The 13,003-nt window shown below is 47.5% G+C and overlaps 1 protein-coding gene and 1 long non-coding RNA gene across 6 annotated transcripts in view; one reads left to right on the top strand and one right to left on the bottom strand.

Annotated features, from left to right (window-relative positions):
* The window catches only part of METTL9 (methyltransferase like 9), a 48,633-nt gene extending 36,430 nt beyond the window's left edge, over nucleotides 1-12,203 (bottom strand). The window contains exon 1 of one of the 4 annotated variants that reach the window (XM_004780027.3): nucleotides 12,114-12,203. In XM_004780027.3, the coding sequence (XP_004780084.1) occupies nucleotides 12,114-12,158 (45 nt within the window). In that variant the 5' untranslated portion in view covers nucleotides 12,159-12,203. Of the gene's footprint in view, nucleotides 1-9,574; nucleotides 9,957-12,113 lie in introns of those variants that run through there. The other 3 variants (XM_045072726.1, XM_045072725.1, XM_045072724.1) reach the window with 3 other exon arrangements.
* LOC106004451 lies at nucleotides 10,094-11,988 on the top strand. 2 transcript variants are annotated; one of them, XR_006604570.1, is made up of 3 exons: nucleotides 10,094-11,123; nucleotides 11,213-11,354; nucleotides 11,764-11,988. It is a non-coding gene; the product is annotated as an uncharacterized LOC106004451 (long non-coding RNA). The 2 variants fall into 2 exon arrangements; XR_006604569.1 differs by having other exon boundaries at nucleotides 10,098-10,225.
* Nucleotides 12,204-13,003: the final 800 nt, after the last annotated feature.

Genomic DNA, 13,003 nt, shown 5'->3' with positions numbered 1-13,003 from the left:
TTTTTTTTTTTAAACTCGAGTTCTTAACAGCATTTCTCTCAATTCACTGACATTGACACATGTAATTGAACCTTTATAGCCACACAAGTGTTTCAGAAAAGAGACTGCTGGGGCGCCTGGGTGGCTCAGTCAGTTAAGCATCTGCTTTTAGCTCAGGTCATGATCCCAGGGTCCTGGGACTGAGCCCCACATCAGGCTCCCTGCTCCTTGGAGAGCCTGCTTCTCCCTCTCCCTGCTCCTGCTCTCTCTTGCTATCTCACTCGCGCTCTCTCAAATAAACAAAATCTCAAAAAAAGAAAAGAAAAGAAACTGCTTAGTGAACAGAATGTGCTACAGAATAAAAAGGAATAAAGCCCTCCTCTTTAAAGATAAAGGTTGAAGGGCGCCTGGGTGGCTCAGTGGGTTAAAGCCTCTGCCTTCGGCTCGGGTCATGATCTCAGGGTCCTGGGATCGAGTACCGCATCGGGCTCTCTGCTCAGTGGGGAGCCTGCTTCCTCCTCTCTCTCTCTGCCTGCCTCTCTGTCAACTTGTAATCTCTCTCTGTCAAATAAATAAATAAAAAATCTTTAAAAAAAAAAAAAAAAAAGATAAAGGTTGAAATCCATGCTCCTGCTGACTATCTGCAGGATATAAATGTCAACTCCAAAAGGAACATTATCTGTAATCCCCAAAAGTGGAAACAACTCAAGTGCCCATCAACTGATGGATAAACAAGAGATGACTGATCCATACAAGAGAATACAGATTATTCAACCATTAAAAGCAGTGAGGTACCGATTCATGGGGCAACATGGAAGAACTCTGAAAAAAGGCCCAAAATGATACAATTTCACTTTCATGAAGTGTCCAATAGGTAGATCCAGAGACAGGAAACAGACTGTAGTTGGAAAGACTACTTACACATATGGGGTTTCTCTCTGGAGTGATGAAAATGCCCTGAAATTAGCACGGTGATGGCTGCACAACTCTGTGAAGACACTGTACTATAAACACAACCAAACTGCGCACTTCAGAAGGATGAGTTTTATGGTATGTGAATTATATCTCAATAAAGGCTTCTTTTTAACATATACATACATATTTAAATGTAGATGGCATTTTTATCTTCCAGAAATTAAAAGTGGTTTGAAAATTTAAGTGATCTGGCAAACCTCTTTAAAAATGCAAATTTTGGGGCACCTGGGTGGCTCAGTGGGTTAAAGCCTCTGCCTTCGGCTCAGGTCATGATCCCCAAGTTCTGGGATGGAACCAGTATCGGGCTCTCTGCTCAGCAGGGAGCCTGCTTCTTCCTCTCTCTCTGCCTACTTGGGATCTCTGTCTGTCATATAAATAAATAAAATCTTGAAAAATAAAAATGCAAATTTTAAGATGTGTATCTGGGGCGCCTGGGTGGCTCAGTGGGTTAAGCCTCTGCCTTCAGCTCAGGTCGTGAGCTCGGGATCCTGGGATCGAGCCCCACATGAGCCCCGCATCAGGCTCTCTGCACAGCGGGGAGCCTGCTTCCTCCCCTCTCTCTGCCTGCCTCTCCGCCTACTTGTGATCATTCTCTCTGTCGAGTTTAAAAAAAAAAAAAAAGATGCAAATCTGACCACATCACAACCCTACTTCATGCAAGTCTGAAGCTAATACCCAAAATGCTCACTATGGGCTTCCCAGGCCCTATGCAATTTGTCCGTTCTGTGTCCACAGCCTTATCTCTTAACACTGTCTGCCACCCATAACCCCTGACCATTCACTATGTCACAACACTGTACCCCTCTTTTTCTGAAAGGCTCCTTTCTCAGGACTGTCTCACATGGGGTTTGCTCTCTCCTCTACATTTCCCATCACCCCAACCACTATCTCTTCACCTGGTTAATCTGACCTAAGCCTAAATATTTCTTCAAGTATGTTTGCCTTGAACTTGTAGACCAGATAGGATCCTCCCCCCCAATTCAAATACCTTCTCCTATATCCTATATATCTCCTCAGTGCATTGATGACCACTGAATTGAATAACTGTACATAACTGTATGTTCACTGTCTCCCTTCCCAGGAAGACAAAGTTTCATAAAGGTAGGAACAATGACTGACTTCAGTGCCTGGCACAGATACAATGAACAATAAATGTTCGTTGAATCAATCACAGGCAGCCCAGGGGCACCCGAGTGGCTCAGTTGGTTAAGTATCTGACTCTTGATTTTGGCTCAGGTCATGACCTCAGGGTCCTGAGATGGAGCACTGGTTGGGCTCTGTGCTCAGGAGGGAGTCCGCTTCTCTTTCTCTCCCTCTCCCCCCACCCCTCCACTTGCTCTCTCGAAATAAATAAGTCTTTTAAAAAAAAAAAAAAATCACAGGCAGCCTACCAGATAGAATGTAGAGTTTCCAACAAAATCTTAGAGGAGATATACGACAGCCACAGAGATAGCGGTCACTAGGTTTCTGTCAATTTCTAAAATTCCAAGTTTTTTTTAAAGGTCCTGCTTTTCTTTAAGGTTATTTTATTATCTTACTTAATTTATTTAAGTAATCTCTGCACCCAGTGTGGGGCTTGAACTCATGATCCCGAGATCAAGAGTCATATGCTCCACTGACTGAGCCAGCCAGGTACCTATGAAAGGCCTTGCTTAAACCCACTTCTGCAAACAGTGGTTAAACCCACCCACTCACCACAAAATTGCATCACCACAAGCAAGCAACGAAGGACAACACTGACTGAACACCTACCTTGTTCCAGGCACCCAGCCAAGGGCTTCACATTTCACTTACCATCTCACAACTTCCGGATAATCGGAAGCCTGGGGTTTCTCAGCACTTACAGTTGAATCGGGTTCCTATTCTAGGAGTGTATTGCTTCATAAGAGCTTCTTTCAAAGAAGCTTCTCTTTAGTCTACCCAGCATGTCTGAGATACATTTGCAGAAAAGAAAGCAGGACCACTCTGTCCAACTAAACTGGACTGGGTACGTTAAGAGAAAAGATAATCTGATCTGGATAGCAACTAAATGACAGGGTTTCTCAGCCTCCGCATTACTGACATTTGGGCCCAGATAATCCTTTGTCAAAGGATCTGTCGCATGCATTATAGGATGTACATGCAGCAGTACCCCTAGCCTCTACCCATCAGATGCCAGGAGCACTCCACCGAGCTGTGGCAACCCAAAAACGTCCCAGACATTGCCAAACATCCATCCATTGGGAGGCAAAATCAGTACTGCTTGAGAGTAACTACACGGGCCAACCCCAAAAATTTCATTACTGTTTCCTAATGATCACAGCTTAACAGTGGTCTAGGAAAAATTAAAGATGACCAAAGGCCTCCAGGAACTTGTATTCCAGAGGAGAGAAAAAAATCAGAAACCAAGGGAACCAAGGGAATCATGATGGGATTATGATCTTAGGCAGGACCTTCAGGCCTTAAATATGCAGTCCCCTTGCTCTAAGATGAGATGCTGATAGAGAGAAAATCAGTGCAGGAACCCCCTGCAACCATATGGCGGTCCCCCGGAGCTCCTCTCTCCAGACAATCCAGCTTAAATGAAAAGCTGTAATGAGCTCACAGCATGGGTGGCCTGTCTGTAGGCTCCCATGCACTTTCAAGCAGGTGAGTTCTTTGAATGTGTGCTCCTCAAAGACTACAGAGACCAAGGTGCACAGGCAAGAACAAAGCATCATGCTCGTTAAATGTTCACACTGGAAGGACTGTGTGCTCACCCTACTTACAGCAGGCTGGCCTCCTCAGCTGGAGACTGGTGTCTGGAGAAACGTCATCTTAGCATCTTCCTTTAAAGCTTACATGAATTTTCATCCATCCAAGTAAGGAAGGAAATCTTTTAAATAACAAATTCTAATCACACTAAGTTACGCTGTACAGTCCTCTGCTGATGTCAAGGACAAAGTAGGATGTGACAACTAACAAAGACATCTTCCAGAAATCACAGGAAATTGCAATGTTCTCCCTACTTGTAGCAAAACTATACTAAAAGACTATACCACTTGTAGCAAGACACACTAAAAATTAGACACATACACAGCCAAATCACGTAGACATGAGTTCTTAACATGTATGTGACAGTATGTGCCAATCAAAATAATGAGGTATTAGGTCGGGTCTTACAGATTAAGCCCATGAACATCTCTTAATCTTTATATAACCTTGGTGGATGAATCATTCCTTCAAAGTATAAATATAATTTTCCTGTAAGATTGATTATATTTACTTACAAGACCAAGGGATACAATTAGAAGTTTTTCTGAATTTATTTTTTAGTTTCTCAACAACCATACATGTGCTATGTAATTGTCTTTCCTGGGACACCTGGGTGGTTCAGTCATAAAGCATCTGCCTTTGGCTCAGATCATGATCCCAGGACCCTGGGTTCAAGCCCAAATTGGGCTCCCTGTAGGAAGCCTACTTCTCCCTCTCCTGATACCCCTGCTTGTATTCCCTCTCTCACTGCCTCTTTTCGTCGAATAAATAAATGAAAATCTTAAAAAAAAAAAAACTCTTTCTTTCCAAAATACAAAGGACTTGAGCACAGTAGAAATGGAATTAGAAAAATTATTATTATTGTTATTATTTTTTTTTTATTTGTTTGAGAGAAAGAGAGATCACATAGGTGGAAAGGCAGGCAGAGAGAGAGAGAGGAGGAAGCAGGCTTCCCGCTGAGCAGAGAGCCTGATGCGGGGCTTGATCCCAGGACCCTGAGATCATGACCTGAGCCGAAGGCAGAGGCTTTAACCCACTGAGCCACCCAGGCGCCCAGAAAAATTATTTTTAAAAGCCAAGGTCCTGGGGCACCTAGCAAGTCTCATCTCTCTTAGGCTCAATCTTCTCTCAAAAAAGGGGGTGGAGCAAAAAAAGGGGGGGGAGGGTAGCACCTACCTCTGGGAGTTGGTGTAAGGACGAGAGAGGATGATACACTAAAGTGTCTGGTGCACAATAGAAGCAAAATAACTTGATTTCCTTCTCCTTCCTGTCCAAGGCCCACAAAAGCCAGTCAGAGAGCAGAAGTTCAAGGGAATGCCTAAAAACCACACTGTAGGTCTGGGCACCCAGCCATTCTCAAAAGGAATGAGTAACCCAAGACCTGAGGCATTTAGTACCACTAAAAACAATTGGAAAGGCTCCACTGATGGGATCCACGAACATAGAATCTTTTCTTTACAGGGGGTGGTCAGACCAAGCCTGACGACCTTGACCTGACAGCTGAGGATTCAAAAATCACATTCCAAGTTCTGCAAGGGGTCCTATCTGTCCAGACACTCAATCATTGACACTTTCTTGCATCTAAGCACAGCATAAGAGTAAATCTTCAAACCATTCATTATTTTTCCACAAATGACACAAACCTAAACCAACAACCTCTCTATACGAGATTTCAATGTGCAGAATGACAGGGCACCCTCAGGTCCACGAAGGGAAACAATTCATATGGATTAGATTAAGTTGTTTCAGCTCTGATTTAATAAATAAATTATTGGCAATTTTCATTTCAAGTACTCACTCACTGTTAAAATTTTATAATCCTAAGATTTTAACAAAGCTTCAGAAGGTCTAAACAGCAGTCTGTTACTGGCAATTACCAGGGTGCCCTCAAGCACCTTCAAAGGGGAACATAAAGGCCTCTGGCATATCCAGCAGAAGAGAGGGATCCCAGTGGTCCATGAAATTGAGGCAAACACTTATATAGGGTTTCAACACAGATTATAAGGAAAGAAACTCTACAAAATCTCTTTGGTATTCGGCTACGAAGGCCTCCAGGTTCTGGAAGGCAGTTCAGAAGAGGACACAAATCCATCCGTGTCCATCTGGCCAGCTGGCGACCGCCCCGAGCACTGTGAAGTCACGCTGACTTGGGTCGGCCTCCACAAGTAAATGAGGAGTGAAGGGGACAGGAGGCCGCATCTGTCCGCTAGCACAACCTCTGACCTATGGCTGGGATCACCAAGTATTTTTTCATTTGGAAAAAAAACCACAAAAAACAATTGTTTTGACTATCTTAAATCTATCACTGCTTGTAACATAACACAGTTCTGAATTTATATAAAAAGGTGAAAAATAAGGCAGATATAAACAAACTTGTAATTTTAAGTTACACCTTACTAATTCCAGATAACCAATGTTACCTGTGCTCTTAAAAGCGCATACAGTGCATCACCTGAAGAAGCTGTCCTGGCCTGGTTCCAAGGAGTCCCGTAACAATTCTTTTTTCACTCCATCAACTCAGAAACTACTGAATGACTGTTATTATCAAGAGCCTAGTTAGTGGGGCCTTAGAGTCCTTTCAAGTTTCAATAGCTCCATAAGAGTTGCCTTAACTTTAAGTACTAGGTACAATGCATCAAAAACACTAGATCAAAAGTTTTTGTTGCTGCTATCTTCTTTTTAAGTTCCAAGCCTGCCAAAACCGAAAAGTGACATATCTAGTTTCTCCCTGGCTGGCTCTATTTCTTCCCAATGAGTCAAACTATCCACTGTGCAACCTGTGATTAAGAAGTGTGCTGTTGATGAAGGAAGCTGGAAAGTTCTCTGGGGAAAACTCCTTTTCTGTAAGGGGCCACAGGGTAAATATTCTAGACTTGTAGGTCATAAAGAACCAACTATGCGACTTGACCACTGTAGTGCAGAAGCACTTAAAGACAAGTAAACCAATGTAGTGGCTCTGTGCCAACAAAACTTTATTTGTGGACACTGGAATTTGAATCTCATGATTTTCACATACGACAAAATATTATATATTTTTTACGACTACTTAAAAATGTAGAAGTATTCTGACTTCATGGGCTATAACAAAAATGTCAGTGAGCCCAAGCTGGCCTGCAAGCCACATGTCTGCTCTGGGAGAAGCCTTCCTTGCTTCTCCCTTGCCCGAAGTGAAAAACAATCCCAGTTTGGAAGCCGGCACATCAAACCAAGTTATTAAGATGATGCTGCCCCTACAGTTTTAGAGCGACTCTAGCTCAAAGGAGCCTTGCATCTCGTCTCCGGGAGATAGTAACTCAATAGCAATTTTTAATACATTTCCCAAGACCTCTCCTTTAACCAGAGAATCCTCCACCATAATTTCTTAATAAAATAACCATAAAGAAAACTTCTGCTAAGTACGGTTCAATTAAATCCATAACCTCACTTTCATGCAAATCCAAAAGAACCAGATGTGGCTGGTTATGGAACCCACACACCCAAATGAACACCAGAAAACCTTGGATGAAACTATAAATTTGAAGGGGGAAGGAATGTTAGAGTTAAGTTTCTTCACAGGTCAGAAGGTTCATAAGGCAAACCTAGGATCCTGGAATATAAAGCAGATAACAACCACCGCAGACACTGCAGAGGGGAAAATCCCCTTTTTCACTTTATCTCACTGTGGTTTTTACACACGCATTTCTTTTGTTCACTTTAATCTTTATTCATGGACAATATTTTTAAAATGTCAATGCATCATCTCAAAATAACCTCTGGATTGATCACGCTAAGGAGAAGAGCCAATCTCCCCCAAAATAACTCAGGAAGTACCAGATCAGTCTTCACCCTGGAGAACGCAGCTGCCAAACTCTTAGTCCAACTGGTTAAAACACACAGTGCACACACATACTTCAGTATCTCAGAAGTGTAACAAAGTAAATGATGTGTCTGAAACCAGTATCAGTTTTCATCAGAACCTAAATGATTCAGTTTTAAAAAGGTCCACAATTAGAAAGTATCTCCTGTTAGGAGATATTGTGAGGTGATGTCTACATCTGTATTCTACCTAGATTCCAGAAAAATCAAATTACTTAAACAGCTTTTCAATTTTTAAAATATAACCAATTCTTCCACAAGCACGGACAACTTATCAAGTGTGTAATCATGACAAGAGTCATAAGCACCTCAGCTAAGAGACTCAACCATAATTCCATAGCAATGGAGATCTGCCTCCTTTTCATCCTACCCAGAACCTTATTTCATATTCCATATGGCTATGTGACATTCTGGTAACTGTACATGATCACTGTAGTACTTCAGAGCTGTTTCTCTGAGAATGATCAGTGCTAATTAACCCACAGCAAAGAATGTAGTTTTACAACTTAAGATCACCTCCTGACTTTAAGGGCCCTCCTAAAAATATCATAGGCAGGATTACCTAACAAACTCTAACAGCCGTGGGATCACACAAAAAAATTTCATGGAAATGCATGATTTCCTTTAAAAATGGAAAGGGGGGGGGGTGGACCAAGATCAGTAATTACTAGATAAAAACTAAACACTACTTGTCTTAATGAATTGCTTTATGTCCTTAAGATAATTGTTTACTTCCATTAAAATACACAGACTCCACCGCAGTGTCAACTCTCTGAAGGCGGCCTAACAAGAAACCCAACATAGGAAAATGAGAAATCTATGAAAACCCGATGAGACACAAAAATGGGGAACCACCGCTTCTTCCTGCTCTCTGGAAGGGCAAAATGCACCATCAAGGCTCAGCAATCCTGAGCCGGACTCCCGAAAGCCTCTTTTCCATAAATGCAAGGTTCACCGCCAAGTACCTTATGGTCAAAAATGAAACGATCACTCTCAATGCTCCCGCTGAACCGCACAGACTTCTGTTAAGGGGGCCCCCCCAAACCCAAACCTCATGAAAAAGGCGACCTCACCGGTCACATCGCACAGGTCACGATCCACAACTCTGAAAGCAATTCACTCCTGCCTAATTCTGGGTCTTTTTTTTTTTTTTTTTAATTTTGTTTTGTTGTTTAGTTGTTTTTAAAAAAATAAAAAAAAAAAAAATCCCTTCCAGGAAAAGCTTGCATCATCTTTCTTCTTACCTCATCTTTCCAGCCAGATAACCCACAGCGAAGTTTAAAGGAGATCAGTCTTCGGTCGGAGGGGGTGGGGGCAGGGTTCGGGAGGGTGGGAGTGTGAGCACCTGTCAAATCCTATTCTTTTCTTTTTTTTTTTTTTAAAAAAAACAACTGCCGAGGGAAAAGGTCACCCGGAGAGTTATTAAAAGGCTCCCACGATGCACGGTTAAAATTTCTTTATGGCCCTTTGTATGCGCAGAGATTCGAGCAGACCCCCCCCCCAAAAAAAAAAAAAAATTAAGGGATCGGTTTGTGGCTTGGATTCGCCGGGGTCGGGAAGGCGGCCCCGGGTCCCCGGGGGCTCGGTCCGCTCGTCGACCCCGCAGGCCCCCCCGGGGGGACCGGCCGGACGCCCGCGGCCACGCGCCCACCCCCCCGAAGTTCCCGCGCCGCGGCGGCCGGGCGCCTGCGACCACCGCCCGGGACGCGCGGGAACAATGCGGGGCTCCGGGGCGCCCGCCGTCGGGCCCGGGGCGGCTCCGGGAGGCCGTTTCTCCGCCCGCGCCCGGGAACAAAAGGCGCCGCGGGGCCGCGGGCCGAGCGCCCGGCCGCGGAGGCGTCGGGAAAACTTTCTGCAGGGCCGAGGCGGCGGCGGCCGCGACCGCCCCGGGGCTGCGGTGGGGGTGGGGGGGCCCCTCGGCGGCCGCGGCCGCCCCCGCACAATAGCCCGGGCCGCGCGCGGGAAGGCCGGGCCGCCACGCCCCCCGCCGCAGCCCCCGGAGCCGCGGCGCGACCCCCGCCGGCCGCGTTACCTGGTGGTTGTCCTTCCTGCCGCCCGCGGCCGCCGCCGGCCCGCCGGGGCCGCTCGTCATGTTCACGTACAGGGAGCGGGCGAGCGGGCTCCGCAGCGTCCACATCCTCCGCGCCAGCCACACGGACGCCAGGCTCAGGCACAGCCAGCCCGCGAGCAGTCGCATCGGGGGCCGCGGCCGCTCGCTCGGATCACCGCCGGCGCCGCGGCGAGCAGCAGCAGCAGCAGCAGCAGCAGGAGGAGCAGGAGGAGGAGGCGCCGCCGCCTCCGGCCGCCGCCGCCGCCGCCCGGGCTCGAGCCATCGCGCCCAACTCGCCCATCCAGCCCCCTTCAGGGCCGAGGCGGACGTGGTGGCGGGGGAGGGGGCGGGGTGGGGAGGAGCGGGCGGCGCACAGCCTTCCCGCCTCCCCCTTCCTTTCCGCCTGCGGAACGCCGCCGCCGCCGGCGCCAGTTTCCACCCGGAGCCCTTAGGGAAGGAAGGGCCCGGGCGCCTTCCCCGGCTGCGTGCGCCGCCGCCGGCCGGGAGGCGGGACCAAAAGAGCGCGCCTGCGCCCGGCGCGCGCCGCCCCGCCTGGCGTCGGCGGCGGCTCCACGGAATGGCCGAGATGATTTTCTTTAATTTTTCTCAGCATCGAGGGAGATCCTTCCGCAGGTAGCTCGTGCAACCTCCCGTCCCTCCGAGGTGCTGCCTCTAGGGCTTCGGGGCCTTCCTCGCTGTCGTCTTGGCCTCTGGGCGTCGCATCCCCCCACCCCGGACCCCCGGCCCCCCGGACCCCCGGCCGCGGCGGCCGCGCGTCGGTCGGGGACGGGCCAGACCCACCCCTCGCTTGCGACGGCCGGCGCCCGTTCTTCCCGGGTCCCTGGCTCGGCTGCGTGGTTTCCTCTTCCCACGGAGAGCCCGCGAGCCAGACCCCCAGGGCCTCCCCCCGGCGCCGCGGGAGCCACAGAGCAGCCCGGCATCTCCGAGGCACAGGCTCTCCCCGAGCTCTCCCCTCCCTCGTCCCGGTCCTGTCCCCCGAGCCTGGCAGGTTGCGGGCTGCCTAGTGTCTCAGAGGCGTCCGCGAAAGCTCTCTGCCTTTGTCAGAAGCTGCTGCAAATATTTAAAATATTTTCATGTGAAAATATCGTTTTATATTACTATTAAATTGCTGCAAAATCGTACGGCAGCGGGGGCACCTGCAAGTCATATTTGGATGTACAGACGACCCTGCCCAGGAATGAAGACCTCCCCATGCACACACACACCCGCAGACACACACGCGCACACACACCCGCAGACACACACGCACACACACACACACACACACGAGGTCCCTTGCTGCTGATGTCCTTGAACTAACCGGCAGAAGTTGGACCCAACACGCCTCACGCGAAAACTCAGCTCTGCGAGCCGGAGTGGACGCGGAGGTTTCTCGGATCCTTCCCAGCCCGAGCCGACCTTAGCAACGTTTCAGAACCCAAGGGCGGCGCTGGGTTCCCGGGTCTGAAGTTCTTCCCGCGGCTACACCCAAAAGCTCCAGCTGGGGAGCCACGTATTTCACGGGTTCCAGGTTTGTTTAGAAACGGCTTTTTAATTTTCACTGCCCTAGATACAATGTAAATAACTTTTTTTTTTTTTTTTTTTTTTTGTTTCCCAAAGAAACAAGCCTCTCCGGTTACTCCAGGATTGCACTTGAGAGATGGTCCTTTGGGAAGCAGCGGTGTGGGGATCCCCTGATGAGGACCCACATCGTCCCTTTAGCCTCCACACAGACATTTTTAGTAGCTTCTAAGAATCTCAGGTCAGCAGTTTTTGGTTGACAGGAATGTCTTGTTTCCCACCAGATAACCGAACTAACAAACTAACAAAAACAGGGGGCGGGGAAACGGGGTGGATACTTGGTGTTCTCTCTTTTCACTCTATTCCCTGACTGCTTCCTGCCAAAACTGCAAAGAGGGAGAGCCCCTAAAGCTAGTACAAACCTCGAGTGGTCCTGGCCTAAGTCATGGAAAGGGAACTCTTATTAGGCAATCCGAAGAATTCTGTTTGTTTACCAGGTCAGCTCTCCCTCCTGTGTCTTGAAACCATTGTCCGATAAAGCAGCTCTGTGCAGGAAGCAAGCCTTCCTATTTTTAGACGGGGTGGCTTGGGGATGAGAGTGAAAGCAGCAAGGGTATGTAAAGTGACGTCTTCCGTTTCTGAAAACAAAGGAGACAGAAAGGTATGCGCCCCCACTGTAGAGTAAACCTGAGGAGCCACAGCCCAGAGACTGCAAACTGTGTCAGACCAACCGAGAAGCAACCGGACAGCTGCTGACCTCAAGGATTTGGAGGTCAGTTGACGGCCCATGGAGCCTAGCATCTCAAAGGAGCAGATTGTCATTTTATACCTGAGCAGCTGGCCTGGAAAAATAAATCACCCACACATTTAAAAAAGTCTCTATGATAATCACAAAATAGTCCAATACATGTTATTTACACTTAGCAAGCAGAGGAAGAAACCAAAGCGCACAACACGATCAAATGATTGGCCTAAAGGTAGAGCAAATTCAAGAGCAGACCTTTTCATAGAACTTGGTATCCCCGCTCGTGATCCTTCGATCCATCTAAGAAGCCTCAAGCCTCGCTGCCTCTGTCTTCTCAGAGAGCCTCCTGAATTACGAATGAGGAGGAAGGAAAACAGCAAGAGTAAATATACTAAGCAGAAGTTCAGATTGCCCTCGGGGACTACCCCTTCCTTCATCTACTAGAATGTCACTGCTGTATATTAAAACCTCAATTAAAAACCTCAGTTGTCCATAATGGAGAGGGGAAGAGGCCCAGATCACACGAGAAGCCCCAAACCAGCCAATATCCTTTCTAATGTGGCTTTCATATCCAGTCAGTGATATTCCAAAGATACACAAATGACACCCTTTACTGTACTGATCTCTGCTCACTGCCCTCCTGGGTCATAGCTCTGTGCATGAGCCCCAAATCTTGCCTGGGTACACTTCCCTCTGTAGAACTCCAAGCAAGGGTCCCTTTTGTTGTCATTTGTTCTTAGGAGCTACAGATGACAACATTATGTCCTTTTTCCAGTGACAAAATAGAATGTAAAGGGAGCCCATAGAAAGAGGGACTTGGATCTGTAGAGGGCACAAAATGTGTCAGTCGCTGTGGGTTACTGTCCTCTCCTTAAAGAGGTAACAGTTTACAGAGAACTCATAAATCACATGTTTTCATAGACTTTTTTTTTTTTTTTAAAGATTTTATTTATTTATTTGACAGAGAGAGATCACAAGTAGGCAGAGAGGCAGGCAGAGAGAGAGGAAGGGAAGCAGGCTCCCTGCTGAGCAAAGAGCCCGATGCGGGACTCCATCCCAGGACCCCGAGATCATGACCCGAGCCTAAGGCAGCGGCTTAACCCCACTGAGCCACCCAGGTGCCCGACTTCTTTTTTTTTTTAATA

The sequence above is a fragment of the Mustela putorius genome, unplaced genomic scaffold (assembly GCF_011764305.1).
Source record: "Mustela putorius furo isolate JIRA1106 unplaced genomic scaffold, ASM1176430v1.1 tig00004041_pilon_pilon_pilon, whole genome shotgun sequence".
Lineage (NCBI taxonomy): Eukaryota > Metazoa > Chordata > Mammalia > Carnivora > Mustelidae > Mustela > Mustela putorius.
Note: the sequence above shows the minus strand (reverse complement) of the source record. Positions and strands in the feature narration are given on the sequence as shown.